This window comes from Salvelinus sp. IW2-2015, linkage group LG20, assembly GCF_002910315.2.
Source record: "Salvelinus sp. IW2-2015 linkage group LG20, ASM291031v2, whole genome shotgun sequence".
NCBI classification, from domain to species: domain Eukaryota; kingdom Metazoa; phylum Chordata; class Actinopteri; order Salmoniformes; family Salmonidae; genus Salvelinus; species Salvelinus sp. IW2-2015.
Genome location: NC_036860.1, coordinates 29,804,661 through 29,823,973, shown reverse-complemented (window position 1 = coordinate 29,823,973; position 19,313 = coordinate 29,804,661). Strand labels below are relative to the sequence as shown.

The window sequence follows — 19,313 nt, the reverse complement described above, 5'->3', positions numbered from 1 at the left end:
TTTATTTAATAGTTTTAACTCATGTTCACTATAAATATGCTCATTTATCTTTATCTGGTTTGACGTTCCAAATAAAGTTTTTTTTTCTTTCTCGCATGATTTGAAACAGGATTCTCCTGGAACCATGAATATATATGTAAACTGCGATATCACTAGAGAATTCATCTGGGTATTCTTCCCGCAAATAGATAGCAAAGTTACCTCTCCACGGTTTCAAGATTCTAAGTTTTCGATCAAAATGAATCGTTGCAAGATCGCTCTATTTTTCCGGGATAAAGTTTGTATCTTTTCGACTTAACCATCTGACCATTTAACCGGGAGAACACATGACAATTTAAAGTTTGTATCTTTTAGAGGCCCAATCCGTAATATAGTACACTTATTGTAGTTGGGTTTTAGTCCAGAGAAACTGGAGAAATGATCAAGGTTCACATTGAGGCCCTTGAAGATTGAGGACTCATGAGAACTTGAATTATTGGCATAGATTGATACTTGTCTCTAATCCCTTAATTTTTAGCCCCTTAATGTTATCATTAGCCAGAATGCTAAATAGTTCAAGTTAACAGTTCAATGGCCATAATAAATAAGTATGGTGATAGCGGGCAACCTTGTTTTACGCCTCTTGACAATTCAAAGTTCTCAGAGAAGTAACAATTATTTATTATTTTGTTGTACCTGACTTTTACCCATTTTATGAGAGATTCTCCAGAATGTAAAAAATCCAGGCACTTATAAACATATTCTAGATGTACTGTATCAAATGCTTTCTGAAATTATGCTATAAAGATTATATCTGGTTTCCCTGCATTCTCATAGTTTTCCATTATTTCTAGTGGATGTCTAATGTTGTCTCCAATATATMTTTTATATACCTTTTAAGAATCCCATCTGATCGTGATGAATAAAATCTKGTAGGGACTTTTTGGTTCTATGAGCATTACAAGAGAACATTTGTTAAAAATATTTTGCTTCCTCATTCAAGATCTCTGTTGGTGAGATAAGGATTTCTCCATCGTTTAACAATTTTTTGTAAGTTATTTTTGGTCGCATTTTTAGGAAAAACCTTTGATGCATTTTTTGCCATTCTCCATCAAATGTTCTCTTTTATTTTTTATAAATGAAAGCTAATTTTCCTGAATAAGTTCCTCAAAGTCCTTTTGTTTTACCTCTAGAATATTCAGTGCTTCTGTATTACATGTATCTTCACCATTGATGTGTAATGTTAGATTTTCTATTTCTGCTGTAAGTCTGTAACTGTTGTAAGTCTTTTTTATTATGAATTCCTTTCGTTTTTGTTAAGAAAGTAGTGGTTACATTTCCCAAAAGCCAATAATTCTTCCACTGATAAACACTGACCACATCTTGCCCTCCCCTTAGTTTCACTTCTTTCTATGATAGACCATGAACTAAAACTAGGACTGTGGGAACTGGACACACAAACACGCATGTACACTCACACACACTCTCCCTCTCTCTTTCACTGACTGACTGACTGACTGACTGACTGACTGACTGACTGACTGACTGACTGTCTCTCTCACACACACACACACACACACACACACACACACACACACACACACACTTAGAAGGACTTAGAATACACCTCCTCTTCTCTCTTCCCCCCCCGCTCCCTCCCTTCCTACCTAATTCCTCTCTTAACGTGTGCTCTGTCCTGTGTTATGTCACGTTATGTCCAGGCTATGAAGGAGGAGTACAGCAGGAACCCCACAGCCAAACTACTGAAGGACATCCAGGAGGCCAAGAAACACATTCCTCTGCTGCATGGCCAGCTCAGAAAGACCACAGGCACACCTMAGGTATACACACCTACGTATACACACATACATATGTTCACACACACATGTACGTGCATATGTATACAAGCACACACAAAAACAAACACACTCTCCCATAGACACAAACACTCTCTTGCTGTCTCTATCTCACAGGTACAGACGTACTCTCAAAGGGACAGCGCAGTTACTGCCTGGCCTGCCACCCATTTATAGAAGGTGTGTGTGTTTTCAGGATGGCTCCCTCTCCCCCTGGAACGGTGAGGGGGGGGGCGTTGGGGCGGCCGATGGAGCGCAGACCCCCTCCTCGCAGGTAGAGAGCGGCAGCAACGGAACCTGGACCAATAACACTGTGAGTCAACCTGGCCAATTAGCCTGTCTGTTATTATCACCACCAGATGCTCCATGACAACTACATGTGAATTGGCATTCTCAATACAATACCATTGTACTGGAATAAAGAAAAAAGTAATCATCATATGTTTTATTGTCACATACACCCAATAGGTGCCGTGAAATATGCCTTATACAGGGTCACCCAGGCGCCCCTGGAGCAAATTAAGGTTAACTGCCTTGCTCAAGGGTACATCAACAGATTTTTCACCTTGTCGGCTTGGGTATTCGAACCAACGACATTTTGGTTACTTGGCAAACGCTCTAACCGCTAAGCTACCTGCCAACCAGGGTTGGGGTCCATTCCATTTAAATTTGGTCAAATCAGGAAGTAAACTGAAATGCCAAATCCTATTTTCCTCCATTTTTTAACTAGGCAAGTCAGTTAAGAACTAAATCTTATTTACAATGACGGCCTACCCCGGCCAAACCCAGACTACKCTGGGCTAATTGTGCGCCGCCCTATGTGACTCCCAATCACGGCCGGATGTGATGCAACCTGGATTAGAACCAGGTACTGCAGTGACATCTCTTGCATGGAGATGCAGTATTTAGACCACTGCGCCACTCGGGACCCCCGAATACTTTTCTATCAGAAAATGTGAGTGGAACGTGTGGTATCACTACCACAATGCCCATTCAAAATCGGAGACTGGCAAATTTTATACAGTATGTGAATGGTGTGTGTGTSTCTGTATTTCAGGTGTCTCCCAGTCCCCTCCCTGAGAGTCCGTGCCAAAGAGAGACCCCCTGCCATTGCCCAAAGACCACCCCCCGAGACAGCCTCAACTCCTGCCCCTCGCCTGACGCCGAGGACACGCCGGACTTGGTGAGACAGAGACACACACACACACACAGTATATTTGTTGTTTACTCCCAACACTAGATTTAGAAGGAAGTCATGTTCWTGTCTGTGTATGTGTGATTCAGAACTGTAACTTCCAGTGTAGTGTGGGCAGGCCCTTGTCCCGTCTCAACCCCCAGATCATCGGAGCAGAGGACGACTACTTTGACACCGAGCAGGAACAGGTACTGGTGGACTACTGCTAGACTGCTGGCTAGCTGTCGTGTCTGTCTGGCTCTGACTGTCTGGCTCCGTCTGACTGTCTCCGGTTGTCTATCTCTTTCTATCTCTCATTTTGTGCCTGTCTGTCTCATTCTCTCGATGACTCTCTCTCTCTCTTAGCAAGCTTGGGAAAATAAAGCCAAGCCAGTAGTGTGAGGCAGCTTGATGTAAAAGTACACCCCCCGGACAGGATGCTAGTCTGTCACAGCGCCTTACCGCAATCCATCTCCTTAATGCTGAATGCCAAGCAGAGAGGCATCAGGTCCCATTTTTATAGTCTTTGGTATGATTCGACCGGGRATCAAACCGCCAACCTCTCAATCTCAGGGTGAAAAACACTTTAACCACAAGACAACGGAGTTGGTATCTCTCTCTTACTCAACTCTATCTTTCTGTTGATCTCCACCCTGTCTCTCAGATCAATGGTCAGTGTTGTTGTTTCCAGAGTATAGAGCTGCTCAAGTCTCGGCCCGCTCACCTGGCCGCCTTCCTCCATCACGTGGTCTCTCAGTTTGACCCTGCACCTCTGGTAAGACCACCACATACATACACACTCACTGTACATATACACACAYWCACCAAGGTTATTAAAGTGTTGTGTTTTTCTATTAGATTCTCTAGTTACGTTGTATAAAAATAAAATATATTTTTCTATAATTTAGTTTAGGTGTTAGGGACATAAAGCATGCGTGGAAGGCTAGGAAACATTTGGGTTGTATAGTTTTTTTGTGTGTTTTTTTGAGATGTCACTTCTTTCAACGGGGGGCAGTAATACATAAGGTGACGGGTCATGTCATAGGTTAGGTTAGCCCTTGTCATGAATCCAATACTACATTGGACTCATTCTACGCCCCTTTTGATTAGCTGAGGGGATCTGGTCGAATGTGAAACRCTCTTTCTAGAAACGTTATCTTTGGTTGCGATATGGTTTTGGGAAAAAAAACATTTGCTTTTCTTTCAAAAACRAGGACATTTCTAAGTGACCCCAAACTTTTGAATGGTAGTGTATWTATTGGATCCAGCTACTGTGAAAAGTTTGGATGTGTGTAAAACCCTCCATAGTCTGCGTCGTTTTAATATTTTATACCCACGAAAAGAAATGATGGTGCCTGTAAGTGTGACATAGCCTATTTAAAACAAATTGTTGTTTATTTTGTTTAGAATTTGATGAAAATTATTATTTAATCTTGCTTATTGACAATGTTTGGCATGTCCATGCTCAGCCATAATGCAATTGACAGTAGGCCTAGCCTCTATACCATGTGATTAATTAGAACAATGTGGACTGCAAATGGGTACAAGTTAACGTATTTAGCAAACATAGTTCTACATTTTGTTATTTCATTGCTGTAACCCATWTAACAAACTATAATGGAATAACATTGGAATTGGGGTTGATCCCAAAGCAATACATAAAAGACCGTAAGTACACAACTTGAAGCAACCACATATGTGACCGACCGCCTCGATTCGGTCTTATGTAGCAACATTTGAAATTGTGTTTTTTACATTGGATAAAAGTASAGACTCAGAGYTAGAAAAKGGTATATCATAYACTGCAGTTGAGGAACAATGGGAAAGTTATTCTGCTTTGAAAGTTGATAAACTTGTAACCCCAGTTTTGAGAAAATGTTTTGGTACAAGTACTGGAGAGCTCTTCTTTTTCTACACAYATTCAGCATCGTTCACACCCTCTTAAGCCCACCCATCTTTTTAAGGATTCACATGTTAGACCATGTGGTAAACACACGCTATATCAAATCTAAGTTTATTTGTCACATGCACAGGATACAGAAGGTGTAAACGGTACAGTGATAGTACTTGTGAAAAAATGGCGCTGGAGCAGAAGGCAGGCGTTTTATGTACCCCCAACCGATTGTGTTTTTTAGTTTGTTTATCTGCGTTGTATGTAACTTATTTTTTTACTATTTTTGTACATAATGTTGCCGCTACCGTCTCTTATGACCGAAAATAACTTCTAGACATCAGGACTGTGATTACTCACCACGGACTAGCAGAATCCTTTTTCTTCTTTAACGACTCTGACGAGCCCGAGGCGGAGGATATACGGCTCCCTCGGGAACAGGCCCTGACCCCAGTGATCTGCATGAAGAGGAGGCGGAGAAAGAGAGACCGGAGGGCGAGCTGCCTTCTGAGGAGTAGGAGGCGATCTAATAAACCCCCACTCCTCTCAATTCTGCTCGCAAACATACAATCTTTGGACAATAAAATGGATGAGTTATTGGGAAGATTAAACTACCAACGGGACATTAAAAACTGTAACATCTTATGCTTCACGGAGTCGTGGCTAAACGACGACTATATCAACATACAGCTGGCTGGTTATATGTACCAGCAGGATAGAACGGCGGCGTCTAGTAAGACAAGGGGAGGCGGTTTATGTATTTTTGTAAACAACAGCTGGTGCACGATATCTAAGGAAGTCTCGAGCCATTGCTCGCCTGATGTAGAGTTTCTCATGATAAGCTGCAGACAACATTACCTACCRAGAGAGTTTTAATCTATATTCTTTGTAGCTGTTTACATACCACCACAGTCAGAGGCTGGCACCAAGATAGCATTGAATGAGCTGTATTCCGCCATAAGCAAACAAGAAAACGCTCACCCAGAGGCGGTGCTCCTAGTAGCTGGGGACTTTAATGCAGGGAAACTTAAATCAGTTTTACCTCAGTTTTACCTAAATGTGCAACCAGACGGAAAATAACTCTGGACCACCTATACAACACACACAGATATGCATACAAAGCTCTYCCAAAAATTAAAGCAGGAAGCACCAATGACTAGATCAATAAAAAAGTGGTCAGATGAAGCAGATGCTAAGCTACAGGACTGTTTTGCTAGCGCAGACTGGAATATGTTCCAGGATCCCTCCAATGGCATTGAGGAGTACACCCCATCTGTCATTGGCTTCATCAATAAGTGCATCGATGACGTCGTCCCCACAGTGACCATACGTACATACCCCAACCAGTGCATCCGCACTGAGCTAAAGGCTGGAGCTGCTGCTTTCAAGGAGCGGGACTCTAACCCGGAAGCTTATAAGAAATCTCGCTATGCCCTCAGACGAACCATCAAACAGGCATAGCGTCAGTACAGGACTAAGGACGTGTGCAGAAAGTAGCCCATCASTTTTTCCTACTGATCTGTCGATAGCGCCTGCTAAATTCAGGGCATCAGTGTTGTTGAGAAAAGTAGCAAAACTTTTGTAGGTCTCAATGGCTAATGTTATGTCTTTCAAAAACGGCTTGGTAGAAAGGACTGTCACACATACTTAACAGCTCACGTTATAGACAGAAGCTACATGGCAGACCAATCCAAACTTATCTCCCGGCATGTCCAGCCCATCCATTATCTCAGCCAATCATCGCTAGCGGGAAGGTTCCTGTCTTTTTCCGTGGCTAAACCAACTAGGCTCATAATTTAACAATTGTATTTGTATTTATGGATGGAATACAAGTTTGTCATTAAGTCACATGAAAGGCATTCCTGCCCAAAAACGCATTTTGATTAAAAAAATGTATGTTCAAATGTCTCTCCTGTGAAGTAGTGACGCGCGCCATATGCCTGTTTCCTGAAACGAGTCACATATTTCGCCATGGAGCACGTTCTGATTGGCCAATAAAGGGCCTAGCCTCGACACACCCACAACTTGTTTATTCATCACAACCCAGCCCTTTCACCGCAACGGCAGCAAGTGCGCCGAAAATTGTAATAGTGAAAATGGCTAAAATATTTCTGACACAGTGTTACTGTCTGCGCTTAGATTTACCATTGCGTTATGGTTGTTAAAATAGAGCCCTAGGTGTACAAAATTCTGGTAACTGTCCCAAAATAAAATTYAAATCCAGAAAATATGGGGACATTTTGCATCCCTAATAAACAATTTTTTTTCTAATAGGGTACAGCAGTTACTCTCTAGCACTTTGGTGGTTTGACCCAAGAAGACATTGGTCAGTATTTAAGACCTAACGTTGTCCTTGTCCTCTCCTAGCTGTGCTACCTTTACGCCGACCTGTACAAGCAGACCAACTCCAAAGAGACCAGACGGATCTTCATGGATTTCCATACTTTCTTTATGGACCGAGCAGCGGTAAGACACACATGTACACATACATTATGTGGGAGCACACGCAAAGGCACGCATGGACGCATGCCATTACACATGCATACAAACAAACTGGCGGTTAGAGAGGCGAGCCTGCAACCAGAAGGTTTCCAGTTCGAATCTCCGGATCCGACGGGGAAAATCTGGCAGGAGATGAGCTGGCAATCGGAGGGTTGCTGGTATCAAACCCTAGATGTCATTGCCTGCCGTTGTGCTCTTAAGCAACACACGTAACGTCCCACAGTGACAGCTCCCCCGCACCTATGATTTTCTGGACAAAATKTTCAAATGACATCAGTTTGACCGGTTGTAAGGAAATAGAAAGCTGTGAAAACGACCCAACATGTTCTGATAAGATTTCAGTTTGGCTTGGATGCATATTTTATGTGTGGTTGAAATACTATCAGCTGCTGATAAAGATAGCACCTCTACAGACGGTATCTAACTGTCCATTCACATTTTCACATTTTCTCGAGATGCTGAAAGAAAGAAATCATATTTCTCCACTGCTGTTCCAGAGTACATTGTTTTTGCCTACATTTGGTATATCATTTTACTGCAAGAAACGCTTACTTCTGTAGGATCCTGAGTGGCGTAGCGGTCTAAGGCACTGCATCTCAGTGCTAGAGGCGTCACTACAGACCCTGTTTCGATTCCAGGCTGTATCACAACCGGCCGTGATTGGGAGTCCCATAGGGCAGTGCACAATTGTCCCAGCGTCGTCCGGGTTAGGGTGTCATTGTAAATACGAATTTGTTCTTAACTGACTTGCCTAGTTAAATAAAGGTTCAATCAAATAAAAAATATTAACACTATGTTAGAGGTTATAGACCTACAATCAGTGTCCTGATTTCATTTTCCATTTAACCGATCTGAACAGTAGGCTATAGTTTCCTTGACGTGCCATAGGCCTACTTGAAGTCCCTGTCTTCTGACTGTCGAATTTGTACAGCACCTCACAATCATCACACATAACATAGCCGGCAATGCTATCATCCTCTTCTACCACTTCACMAAATCTTTTCCAAACATWATTTTTCTGGCCCTCCCTTCACTTTATTTKCAACTCTCCATTTCTCAGCTTTTCTCTTATTCAATTAAAGACTAAGTTATTTTTTAGCAGCCGTGGATTGACGTTAACTTTTTCTGCCCGTTCCCAAAAGTATTTGGCGATTGGCCTGCAGGCTATTTGATGCACGTACTGTTAGGCCCTAAATCTTAGGCTTATGCACTGGTACCAGATAGTGTCACATAATTAAAGAAATGTAGCCTATAGATATAAATTGCATAAGAATGATACATTTATGGACTTTTTAACGTATTGTTTTCTCTTTATTCAACCTGCCAGCCACCCATCCTTCATCCACATAGTATTTCATGACCCTAAACCCGCCCTGCGGATATAACCGCAGGGCCTGCGGGTTATGAGTCAACCCGCACATTACTAGCSTGTGTGAATTAAAACCCCAGCACCATCCATCAGATCCTCTTTTTTTCCTCGCTTCTGCTCTTATATCTTTTCTCCAGTCTTCCTGATGTTGCTTGAGGAATCTTTGTCCACTAGGTGTGAGTGTGTCTGAACAGCCAAGTTCCTTTACTAACGGTGTGCTTCTGCTGATCTGCAAGATGCTTAGTATTCTGTTAAATGTACAGTCTTTATCTGCTATGTTGGAGGCAAAGGAAATTATATTTGTGTTTGTTGGGATTGAATTGCTTAAAGTCTCTATTCTTTTTTTTTGGTTAGATATTTGACTCTTTTTCCCTTGCAGAATCTGAAAGTAGCTGTGCCTGAGTCTATTGCCTCTGAACTAGGTAAGCTGTTTCAACTATTTTTGTTTTCACATACTCCTTTCAGGTCTTGTATAAGTTTAGCAACAGTTATAGCAATACAGTAGTGTATCGTCTAGTGTAATTGATTAGAACGTTTCCAAAAAAGGAAGACAGCTTGAGACTGTGTGTGTGTGTGTGTGTGGTGTGTGTGTGTGTGTGTGTGTGGGCTAACATGCTGTTGTGTGTTCCCAGATCGGCGGAGACCTGAGCTGATCCCAGAGGAACTGCACAGACCTTACATACAGCTGCTACAGGACACACTGCTACCAGACATCCAGGGGAACCTAGAGGACTTCAGGTCACACACACACACGCATTTAGACAGACACATGTACACCAGTGGCGGTCAGTGCCGTTTAAGATGAGGGACGACCTTTTTTTTTCATGAGCATGGCGTTATTTCTATTACAGCATATTGGATGACTGTCATTCATATACAAATCAAACTTTGTCACATGAGCCGAATACAAGAAGAGTAGACTTTAACGTGAAATGCTTACATACAAGCCCTTAACCAACAGTGCAGTTCAAGAAGATGAGGTAATTTTTACATGTGGGTGGGGGTGAAGTGACTATGCATAGATAATAAATAATTATAATAATAAATTCCATTCACCCAGTTCAATGTAACAGCAATAGGTTTAGGCTACAACATGATACTAACATTTTCCCCCGCCGACCCATCATGAGGTTGCTTCAACCTAGCCTATGAATGAAMGTTTACMACATAGGTGCACACAGGTCGTGAGACAAATTTGAGGTGAGAACCAGTGACACATGGACAGACARTGAAATTCARTACCACCTTGCTCACTCTTGCCCGCRTCTGGCTGATATAGGATGTAATCATTAGTCCAACAGTTGCAAATTTGAGTTTCTATTGGACAAATACAAATATTTTATTCACATTCTGTTCCGTTTAATKTATTTTTTTTGAACAGCATCGGCAGAATGAATACACCCCCGATCACGCGTAAACACAGTCACGTTGTATTCCTTCTCGCATCTATGCGCTCTCCTCCTCTCACCTCTTCCCTTCACTTGTGGACTTCAATGCACAACACATCAGCTGTATGTGACCAGGAAAAAAACTTTCCAAGCCAAACCACTACACACAGCCTACATCGTTGTCACCATATTAGCTAAAGTAACGTCATAGTCAGCATAGCTATTAGAACTAACTCGTTAGTAAACCTGCTACAATCAGGCAGTAAGCAGTTACTACGGCGTAAAACCTGAAGCTTACCTTGACCTCATAGCCAGCTAGCTAACATAGCATCCCTCTGTTTGAGCAGGGTGATTCAGTAGGCTAAACTAGCTAGCTGCATTTGCTAGCTAAGTAAGTGAAACTGAAAGTGAAAAAAATKACATCTCTATATATATTTTTTYCTCTTGCTTCTCCTTCATTTTGGAAGAAATGTATTTGTTCAAAACTGTTCCAACTATTGTCTTTCTCTCTTTGAGTCAACTACTCACCACATTGTATGCACTACAGTGCTAGCTAGCTGTAGCTTATGCTTTCAGTACAAGATTAATTCTCTGATCCTTTGATTGGGTGGRCAACATGTCAGTTCATGCTGCAAGACATTATAATTACTGTATAAGTCTATGAAAAGGGGTGAGCACCATGAGCCTCCTAGGTTTTGTATTGAAGTCAATGTGCCCAGAGGAGGACGGAAGCTAGCTGTCCTCCGACTACACCACAGTGCTACCCTACAGAGTGCTGTTGTGGCTACTGTAGACCTTCTTTGCAAAATAGTGTTTTAATAAATTATTTGGTGACGTGATTATATTTAGTATATTTACAAATCCACACATACACCATAAATGCACACTACAAACACACACGTGCACACACTCACTTCTCAAAGATGATGTGCACATAATTAATGSGTGGATTAATCATTTGTATGTGTGTGCGCGTTCGTATCTGTCTGTGTGTCTGCCTGTTTTTGTCTATTCATCTGTGTGTGTCTGCCTGTATGTGTCTACAGGCAGAAGCGCAGCATGGGTCTGACCCTGGCAGAAGGGGAGCTGGCTAAGCTGGACACAGAGAGGGTGAGAGACCGCGTGGCGCTGGATAGAGAACGCTCCTGTGCCGAACATATCATCTCCAAGATAGAGGACATCTTGTAAGTCTCTGAAATACATGCACACACACACAGGGACACAGGACGCGCGCGCACACACACACACACACACATACACATACACATACACATACACATACACATACAGAGACACAGACGTTACCAGCATCATCAAGATTATTGAATGACAACATGGCACAAGAGTCAGGTCGAAGAAAGCTGTTGTCTCTGTGTTCCACTTACCCTTTGAGATAGACAGGAGGCGAGTGTAGTGTACAATTGCTCATTCTTTCTTACACACACATTATTTGTCRCACACACACACATGCCACTACACACACAGTAGCATGACGTTATCAGCTCCATAAGGATTATCTAGTCTAGTAATGGCATAAGGTGTAGGTTAGAGTACATAAGTGTGTTGTCTCCAGTTACACAGACACACACACACAGACATTCTGGTGGTTATTTCCAGGTCAGTGAGTGCTTGCGTGTCTCTGTTCTCCGGGCCTCAAACACTCCGAACTGGACAGATTACAGGGCTGTAGATAGATAGGATAGCCTGGCTTTTGGGGTGTTTTTTGATAAGAGAAAAATCCTCAGTCGGTGTGTCTACTTACTGTAGTGAGTTTGAATAGTAGAATACACCAGGTGCAATTTCAAAATGTGTTTGTGCATCAGCAGTTTTTCTCTTATGTCAGTCACTGATAGTCACTCAATTAGCCCATGTCAGCATGTCAGCACAGCCCAACATTTTTGGGACTAGTAAATTAGTCTAGCCAGCGATCTAAACTTGTAGTAATCATGGTTGAATGGGGGCCCCCATTGATTTTGTTAGCCACTCTCACTCAGATATCATATTAAAAACTGCAAACATTTCTCTCCACCCTATTGAAAAATGTGAAGACTTGCAGGAAATTAACTTTTTTCTCTCTGCTGTCAAGAGGGGGGCCATTAAAATGTTGGCCCCCTCAACAAAATTTCCCTTAGCGCCCCAAAATGTCTAGTGCCAGCTCTGACTGCATATGCGGTTATGGATGTGGGTACGCAGACCCGCGAGCCACTGCGGCCCCTCATGATGAGTTCAGATTCTTTTGTGGCCCCCACCCCTATCAAAGTTGCCCATCCCTGACATAAACCCATAGGCTGATGGAACTGTATTACCATTACACCAGCAGACTTCACATGTGTCTTTTTGTAGCAGAAGGGAAGCTGTGTGTGAGCGTCAGTTCACCCTGTGTGTGTTTTTATCCTTCCAGGCTGACGTCACAGCCCACAGAAGAGGAGAAGTGGTAAGAAGTGGGATTTTTCTATGTTCCATCTAACTATAACCACATGATGTCAGAATAAGACTTGATAGGTCTGCTGTCATGCTAGAGTTTACTCTAGACAGTGGAAGTAGCAGTGWTGATTGTGTGTGTTGTCATACTGGGGTTGTAGCAGGGTTGGGGCGGCAGGTAGCCTAACGGTTAAGAGCGTTGGGCCAGTAACTGAAAGGTTGATGGTTCGAATCCCTGAGCCAACTAGGTGAAAAATCGATCAATGTGCCCTTGAGCAAGTCAYTTAATCCMAAATGCTGCTGTAAATCACTCTGGATAAGAGTTTCTGCTAAATGACTAAAATGTAAATGTATGTGTTCAATTACTCGTGAAGGTCAAGGTGAATCACACATACTTTATCTGGGCCAGTATCCTCTGAGTAGGAATGCTGATCTAAGATAATTTCACCTCTTTTGGATAACAATGAATATTATTATATTGACAGGGGGACCTGATCCTAGATCAGCACCCCTACTATCAGATGCTTTGTGAATGCGGGCCCTGTTCTGAAGTTAAAGTGTATTGGAATCATGTTCTCTGATACTTGGTTTAATACTCTATTCAGTGATTATTAGCGAGCTGGACACAGTCAAGAAACTGTATGAATGCAGGTCCTTMTAATTTCTACATAGTTTCGATTTGGTTTTAGTCATTTTAAAGTATATTGAGTTCCATGAATTCCATCAGCATGTTGTGTATCCATCCTGTGAGAAAAGCTGTTGGCGTGGCACAGGTTACTTTTGCCCAAAAGTATTGTGCTATATATGGAATAGGGTGCCATTTGGGATGTGCATCCTGAGAGTCTGCCAGCAGTGGTTATCATAGAGTCCTCTCACTCTATCTGCTGGAGATCTGTGGTACTACACACTTTCAGTTAGGCCTGGGTCTTGTTCATTAGGCACCAAATGGAAGAGAACTGACTGAAATGGCAARGGACTACCTGGTCTTGTCCAATGCAAAAATWCAATTTTATTTTCGGTTGCACTCCCTTATGAACTCGACCCTGTTCTGAGATAATGAATCGTATTGAAGAATACGGTGATAGTAAAAACTGATCAGGTCAGGATTGAAGAAACGTGTCCTAAGCTTTTCATTAGATTTTCCCCAAATGTACTTCTAGTGATTGATAACGTGTCATATTATGACTGTTTTCAAAGAGCCTTGAGAGACATTTATGTMTCATGAGACTTTCTTTTAAAAAGTATAAATATTATTGCAGCTAATCAATATGATGGTTGAATGATCGTAAATGATTTCATATTATTAAGATCAAGACGGCTGTACTGGACCTTTAATGTTAATTGAAAGTGTATTTATGGTAATATTAACAGTTAATTAAAGACATGTTCCAGAACTTTGGCGACTAAGTATTTATTTTTTAAACCTCCCGCTTTGGGCTGAATGTGTCAATGTGTAGTTCATACATGCATAATCTATGAGCAGAATTATTGTCTTACATCAATTAGCCACAAAATCCCTAGTTTCAAAGCAACTGTTTTTCTGGAGGATGTGCTGCACTATTTTCCCCCATGTGGGCCAGCCCCCTAGCATTTTGAGTTCAACCAATGAGCTTCAGCCCCTCGCCATTAGAGTGAGTAGCAAGATACACATGATGCACCAGCAGCAGAACAAGAGAGAAAGCAATGACATGGTGCACATGAACTCAGCAAAAAAATGTCCTCACYKCAACTGCGTTTATTTTCAGCAAACTTAACATGTGTAGATATTTGTATGAACATAACACGATTCAACAACTGAGACATAAACTGAACAAGTTCCACAGACATGTGACTAACAGAAATGGAATAATGTGTCACTGAACAAAGGGGGGTCAAAATCAAAAGTAACAGTCAGTATCTGGTGTGGCCACCAGCTGCATTAAGCACTGCAGTGCATCATCTCCTCATGGACTGCACCAGATTTGCCAGTTCTTGCTGTGAGACGTTACCCCACTCTTCCACCAAAGCACCTGCAAGTTCCCGGACATTTCTGGAGGGAATGGACCTAGCCCTCACCCTCCGATCCAACAGGTCYCAGACGTGCTCAATGGGATTGAGATCCGGGCTCTTCGCTGGCCATGGCAGAACACTGACATTCCTGTCTTGCAGGAAATCACACACAGAACAAGCAGTATGGCTGTGGCATTGTCATGCTGGAGGGTCATGTCAGAATGAGCCTGCAGGAGGGTACCACATGAGGGAGGAGGATGTCTTCCCTGTAATGCACAGCATTGAGATTGCCTGCAATGACACCAAGCTCAGTCCGTTGATCTGTGACACACAGCCCCAGACCATGATGGACCCTCCACCTCCAAATTGATCACTCCAGAGTACAGGCCTTGGTGTAACGCTCATTTCTTCAACGGTAACGCAAATCCGACCATCCCCCCATGTGAGACAAAACCACGACTCGTCAGTGAAGAGCACTTTTTGCCAGTCCTGTCTGGTCCAGCGCGGTGGGTTCGTGCCCATAGCGCGAGTTGTTGCCGGTGATGTCTGGTGAGGACCTGCCTTACAACAGGCCTACAAGCCGTCAGTCCAGCCTCTCAGCCTATTGCGGACAGTCTGAGCACTGATGGAGGGATTGTGCGTTTCTGGTGTAACTCGGGCAGTTGTTGTTGCCATCCTGCACCTGTCCCACAGGTGTGATGTTCAGATGTACCGATCCTGTGCAAGTGTTTGTTACACGTGGTCTGCCACTGCGAGGACGTTCAGCTGTCCGTCTTGTCTCCCTGTAACGCTGTCTAGGCGTCTCACAGTACGGAGATTGCAATTTATTGCCCTGGCCACATCTGTAGTCCTCATGGCCTCCTTGCAGAATGCCTAAGGACGTTCACGCAGATGAGCAGGGACCCAGTAGAAAGGCCTCTTTAGTGTCCTAAGTTTCATAACTGTGACCTTAATTGCCTACCGTCTGTAAGCTGTTAGTGTCTTAATGACCGTTCCACGGGTGCAATGTTCATTATTTTCTATTGTTTATGGTTCATTGAACAAGCATGGGAAACAGTGTTTAAACCCTTTACAATGAAGATCTGTGAAATCATTTGGATTTTTACAAATTATCTTTAAAAGACGGGGTCCTGAAAAAGRGACGTTTCTTTTTTTGCTGAGTTTGTGACATAGTACGCAATTTTCTAAAACCACTTTTGGCTCGTGAGCGCTACTTTCAGAACTACTGGCTAAAAAGTATACAAMAGTACCAGAGAATCCCTTTAATAGTGTATTGTGTTGTGTTCCAGCACTACTATGCAGTATGTTATCCTCACATATATGAAACACCTGGGAGTTAAAGTGAAGGAACCTCGTARCCTAGAGCCCAAACGAGTCCGCATCAACTTCCTGCCCAAGATCAAGGTACAACACCCACACACCTAGACGCATCAATTATGCATTTCAGTACAATACTGTAGTCCTTTACTGCTTGTAGAAACTTCACATTTGATGTAGCATAAATCATTCTGTTTCTTCCCATGGYGGCACTGTTTTACTCACACTTCTTGGTGTGAGGTCTTTCTTGGTACCAAGCATGGTAACATTTTGGCCCACTTGTTAACAGCTTTCCAGGGCAGCATTCAGCAGGCCGCRATGTTGGGCAATGTTCAGATAGTAATATAGCATAGAACAAACATGTCTCTCTGACATGTAGAATGTGTAATGTAGAATAAGGAATCACATCAGCTCTATTCATGAAATGTCTATCTGCAACGTTCCACAACGTTTGCCTACTAAATTTGGCCCAGCTTTAMATTCTCTGACTGGGTGGTTTGAATTTGTTTTGTTCTATGGAGCAGAAGAGCATCAAAACTGAGAAAGAGGGGGAGGATAAGGTGAAGAAGCCTCGTTTTCCCAGCATCCTCGGCCCTCCTCGTCGGCCCAGCCGTGTGGACTCCACTTCWAGTAAGTGTAGAAGACTACAAAGTGCTCCCTCCTAGTGTGCAGCACCAGTGTGGAACAAAAAAAACACAATGGTTAGTTTGAGATGCGTAACAGGCTCTGTAGTGACGTCATATATGAAGTTGAGATATAATATTACTACTGAGCCTGAATACACTACTACAGAGCCTGAATCTCAAACTAATCATTGTAGAAAAGAAGAAGAAAAAACGATTGAACTTTTTTTGAGATTCTCAACGATTCCATTTCGATTCARTCAATTCAGGAAGTAAACTGAAATTAGGATTTTCCTCATAGAAAAGCATTGAGAAAGTTCTGCGTTTCAATTTGAGTTCACTTCCTGATTTTACTGAATTGAAGTGTAATTGACCCAAACCCTGAGAGGAATCCACGTAAAAAGGCCACATTTCCTCTTTAAAATATTTGTCCTACAAGAAACAGTAATGTCGTAACGCAAATATGAAGACAATCTGCCAGCCTAACTAGACCATTATGTCTTGAAGTAAAATAAATAAATAAATAAAGATTTAAAAGATTTAGAAAAACAAGACCACATMCCTATGTCCCAATATCCCCACTAGTATACTTCTTTGCATGCATGGCCAATACATCACCAGTAGTATGGAAGTGTTGCTATTTTAACTTAGTTCGGTGGAATGTGTCCTGGTATTGTACTGCGGACAGACGCCAGTGGTGTTGTTACATCCAGCGCTGTAAAGAGATTGTGAACTTCCGCAGCAGGAAGTGCCTGTCTGGAGCTGTGTGAGTCAGCTCCCCATTACATTGTGCTGCTCCCACCATATATACTGTGTGTGTATGTATGTGTGTGTATATATATATACTGTGTATGTATGTATATATGTGTATATATATATATATAGTCAGGTCCATAATTATTGTCACTCTTGATAAAGATCAGCAAAAAATGCTGTATAAAATAAATGCAAATATTGAGCTATATTGTATGCTCCAAAAATTGGGAAATTATATTATTTTATACTAATACAACTGCTCAGAGAAAGARATTTTGTTTAACAAATAACAACAAATCTCAAAAAKATAGGGGTACATTTTTGGCACCCCTGTTTTCAATACTTTTGCACCCTCTCCTTGCGAGAATAACAACACTGTGATTATTGTGGATAGTCAGGTTAATATAATAGTTAACTTTTACATGCTTTGCAACATTAACAATATCCCTAATAATCCTGTTTATGTGGACACATCTGAAATCCGTCTACCTGATGGGACTTTTAATAAATGCAGAAAATCGGCAATCAAAATAAACGTTCTACCACAGTGACCATGTTATTTTTTGTGAAAACTTTGATTCTGAGTTCAGACATATAAGGTTTATGTAAAACTATTTATAAGATGCATACTTTCAGRCAGGAAGGTCAGAACCGGGAAGACTAGAAACAAAACTTGAAAACTTGAAGCACACTGGTACGACCTGACAAGACCTAAATACACAGGGGATAATGGGGAAAAATGGGAGATACCTGGTGAGGGGTGGAGACAAGCACAAGACAGGTGAAACCGATCAGGGTGTAACAGTACCCCCCCCCCCTAGGTGCGCCACCTGGTGTCCAACCCACACACCTGGTTGACCGGGGTGCCGGCAGTGGAACTCAGTGATGAGGGCTGGGTTCAGGATATTCATAGCGGAGACCCAGCACCTCTCCTCCGGACCATAACCCTCCCAGTCAACCAGGAACTGGAATCCCCTGCCCCCAGGTTGAACACTCAGGAGGCGCCTCAACGTGTATTCCGGATGGTCGTCGATGAGACAGGGGAGAGGGTTGGGCCTGGAAACAAAGGGCTGTGAGACTGTGAGACAGAGGTTTATTCCTAGACACATGAAAAGTGGGATGTATATAGAGGGTGCGGGGCAACAGAAGACGAACAGCAGAAGGGCTAAGGATTTTAGAGATAGGGAAAGGGACGATAAAACGGGGGGGAARGTTTACGRGACTCCACCCGGAGGTGTAGATCCCGAGTGGAAAGCCATGCCCTCTGCCCGAGACAATAACGGGGAGCAGGGGTCCGATGGCGGCCCACCTGTCACCGATACCTGGAGGTGGTCTTGAGAAGAGCGGACTGGGCTCTCTTCCAGGTACGGTGACAGCGGTGGACAAACATCTGGGCAGATGGTATGCTGACTTCTTCCTCTTGCTCAGGGAAGAGCGGGGGCTGATATCCCAAGAAACACTCAAAGGGCGAGAGACCAGTGGCAGAGCAGGGAATGGTGTTGCGGGCATATTCCACCCACACAAGTTGCTGGTTCCAGGTGGTGGGGTTGGCGGAGATGAGGCAACGAAGAGCCGTCTCCAGGTCCTGATTTGGCTCGCTCTGACTGACCGGAATACAGGCTGGACAACGACCCAATGAGGGTGCAGAACGCCTTCCAGAACCAGGACGAAAACTGAGTACCGCGATCGGCAACCATGTCGACCCGGAAGTGCATGGATTCGGAAGACGTGCTGCACCATGAGCTGGGCCATSTCCTTGGCTGAGGGTAACTTGGTAATGGGAATAAAATGGGCGGCTTTGGAGAACCTGTCCACCACCGTTAGGATGGTTGATTTGATTTTATTAGGATCTCTTTTAGTCCTCATTTTGGACTAATCTTCCAAGAGTCCTTAAACATTAAAATACAATTTATAATACAATCACATTTTCACATATAACACACTGTTACAGACATAATACACTTACATATTGACCAGATAAATACTCGTAACAGTCTGAAAAGATAGATTGATTGGTGGTGTTGCCATCTGACGGAGGAAGACCAGTG

General features: G+C 42.8%; 1 protein-coding gene across 2 annotated transcripts in view; it reads left to right on the top strand.

The window, feature by feature from the left end:
* The window catches only part of LOC111980526 (rho guanine nucleotide exchange factor 12), a 130,563-nt gene that overhangs the window by 81,606 nt on the left and 29,644 nt on the right, over nucleotides 1-19,313 (top strand). The window contains exons 9-20 of one of the 2 annotated variants that reach the window (XM_024011296.2): nucleotides 1,701-1,820; nucleotides 2,032-2,148; nucleotides 2,893-3,018; nucleotides 3,120-3,218; nucleotides 3,674-3,784; nucleotides 7,268-7,366; nucleotides 9,151-9,193; nucleotides 9,404-9,509; nucleotides 11,206-11,343; nucleotides 12,561-12,593; nucleotides 15,859-15,973; nucleotides 16,411-16,516. In XM_024011296.2, the coding sequence (XP_023867064.1) occupies nucleotides 1,701-1,820; nucleotides 2,032-2,148; nucleotides 2,893-3,018; nucleotides 3,120-3,218; nucleotides 3,674-3,784; nucleotides 7,268-7,366; nucleotides 9,151-9,193; nucleotides 9,404-9,509; nucleotides 11,206-11,343; nucleotides 12,561-12,593; nucleotides 15,859-15,973; nucleotides 16,411-16,516 (1,213 nt within the window). Of the gene's footprint in view, nucleotides 1-1,700; nucleotides 1,821-2,031; nucleotides 2,149-2,170; nucleotides 2,265-2,892; nucleotides 3,019-3,119; nucleotides 3,219-3,673; nucleotides 3,785-7,267; nucleotides 7,367-9,150; nucleotides 9,194-9,403; nucleotides 9,510-11,205; nucleotides 11,344-12,560; nucleotides 12,594-15,858; nucleotides 15,974-16,410; nucleotides 16,517-19,313 lie in introns of those variants that run through there. The other variant, XM_024011300.2, reaches the window with a different exon arrangement.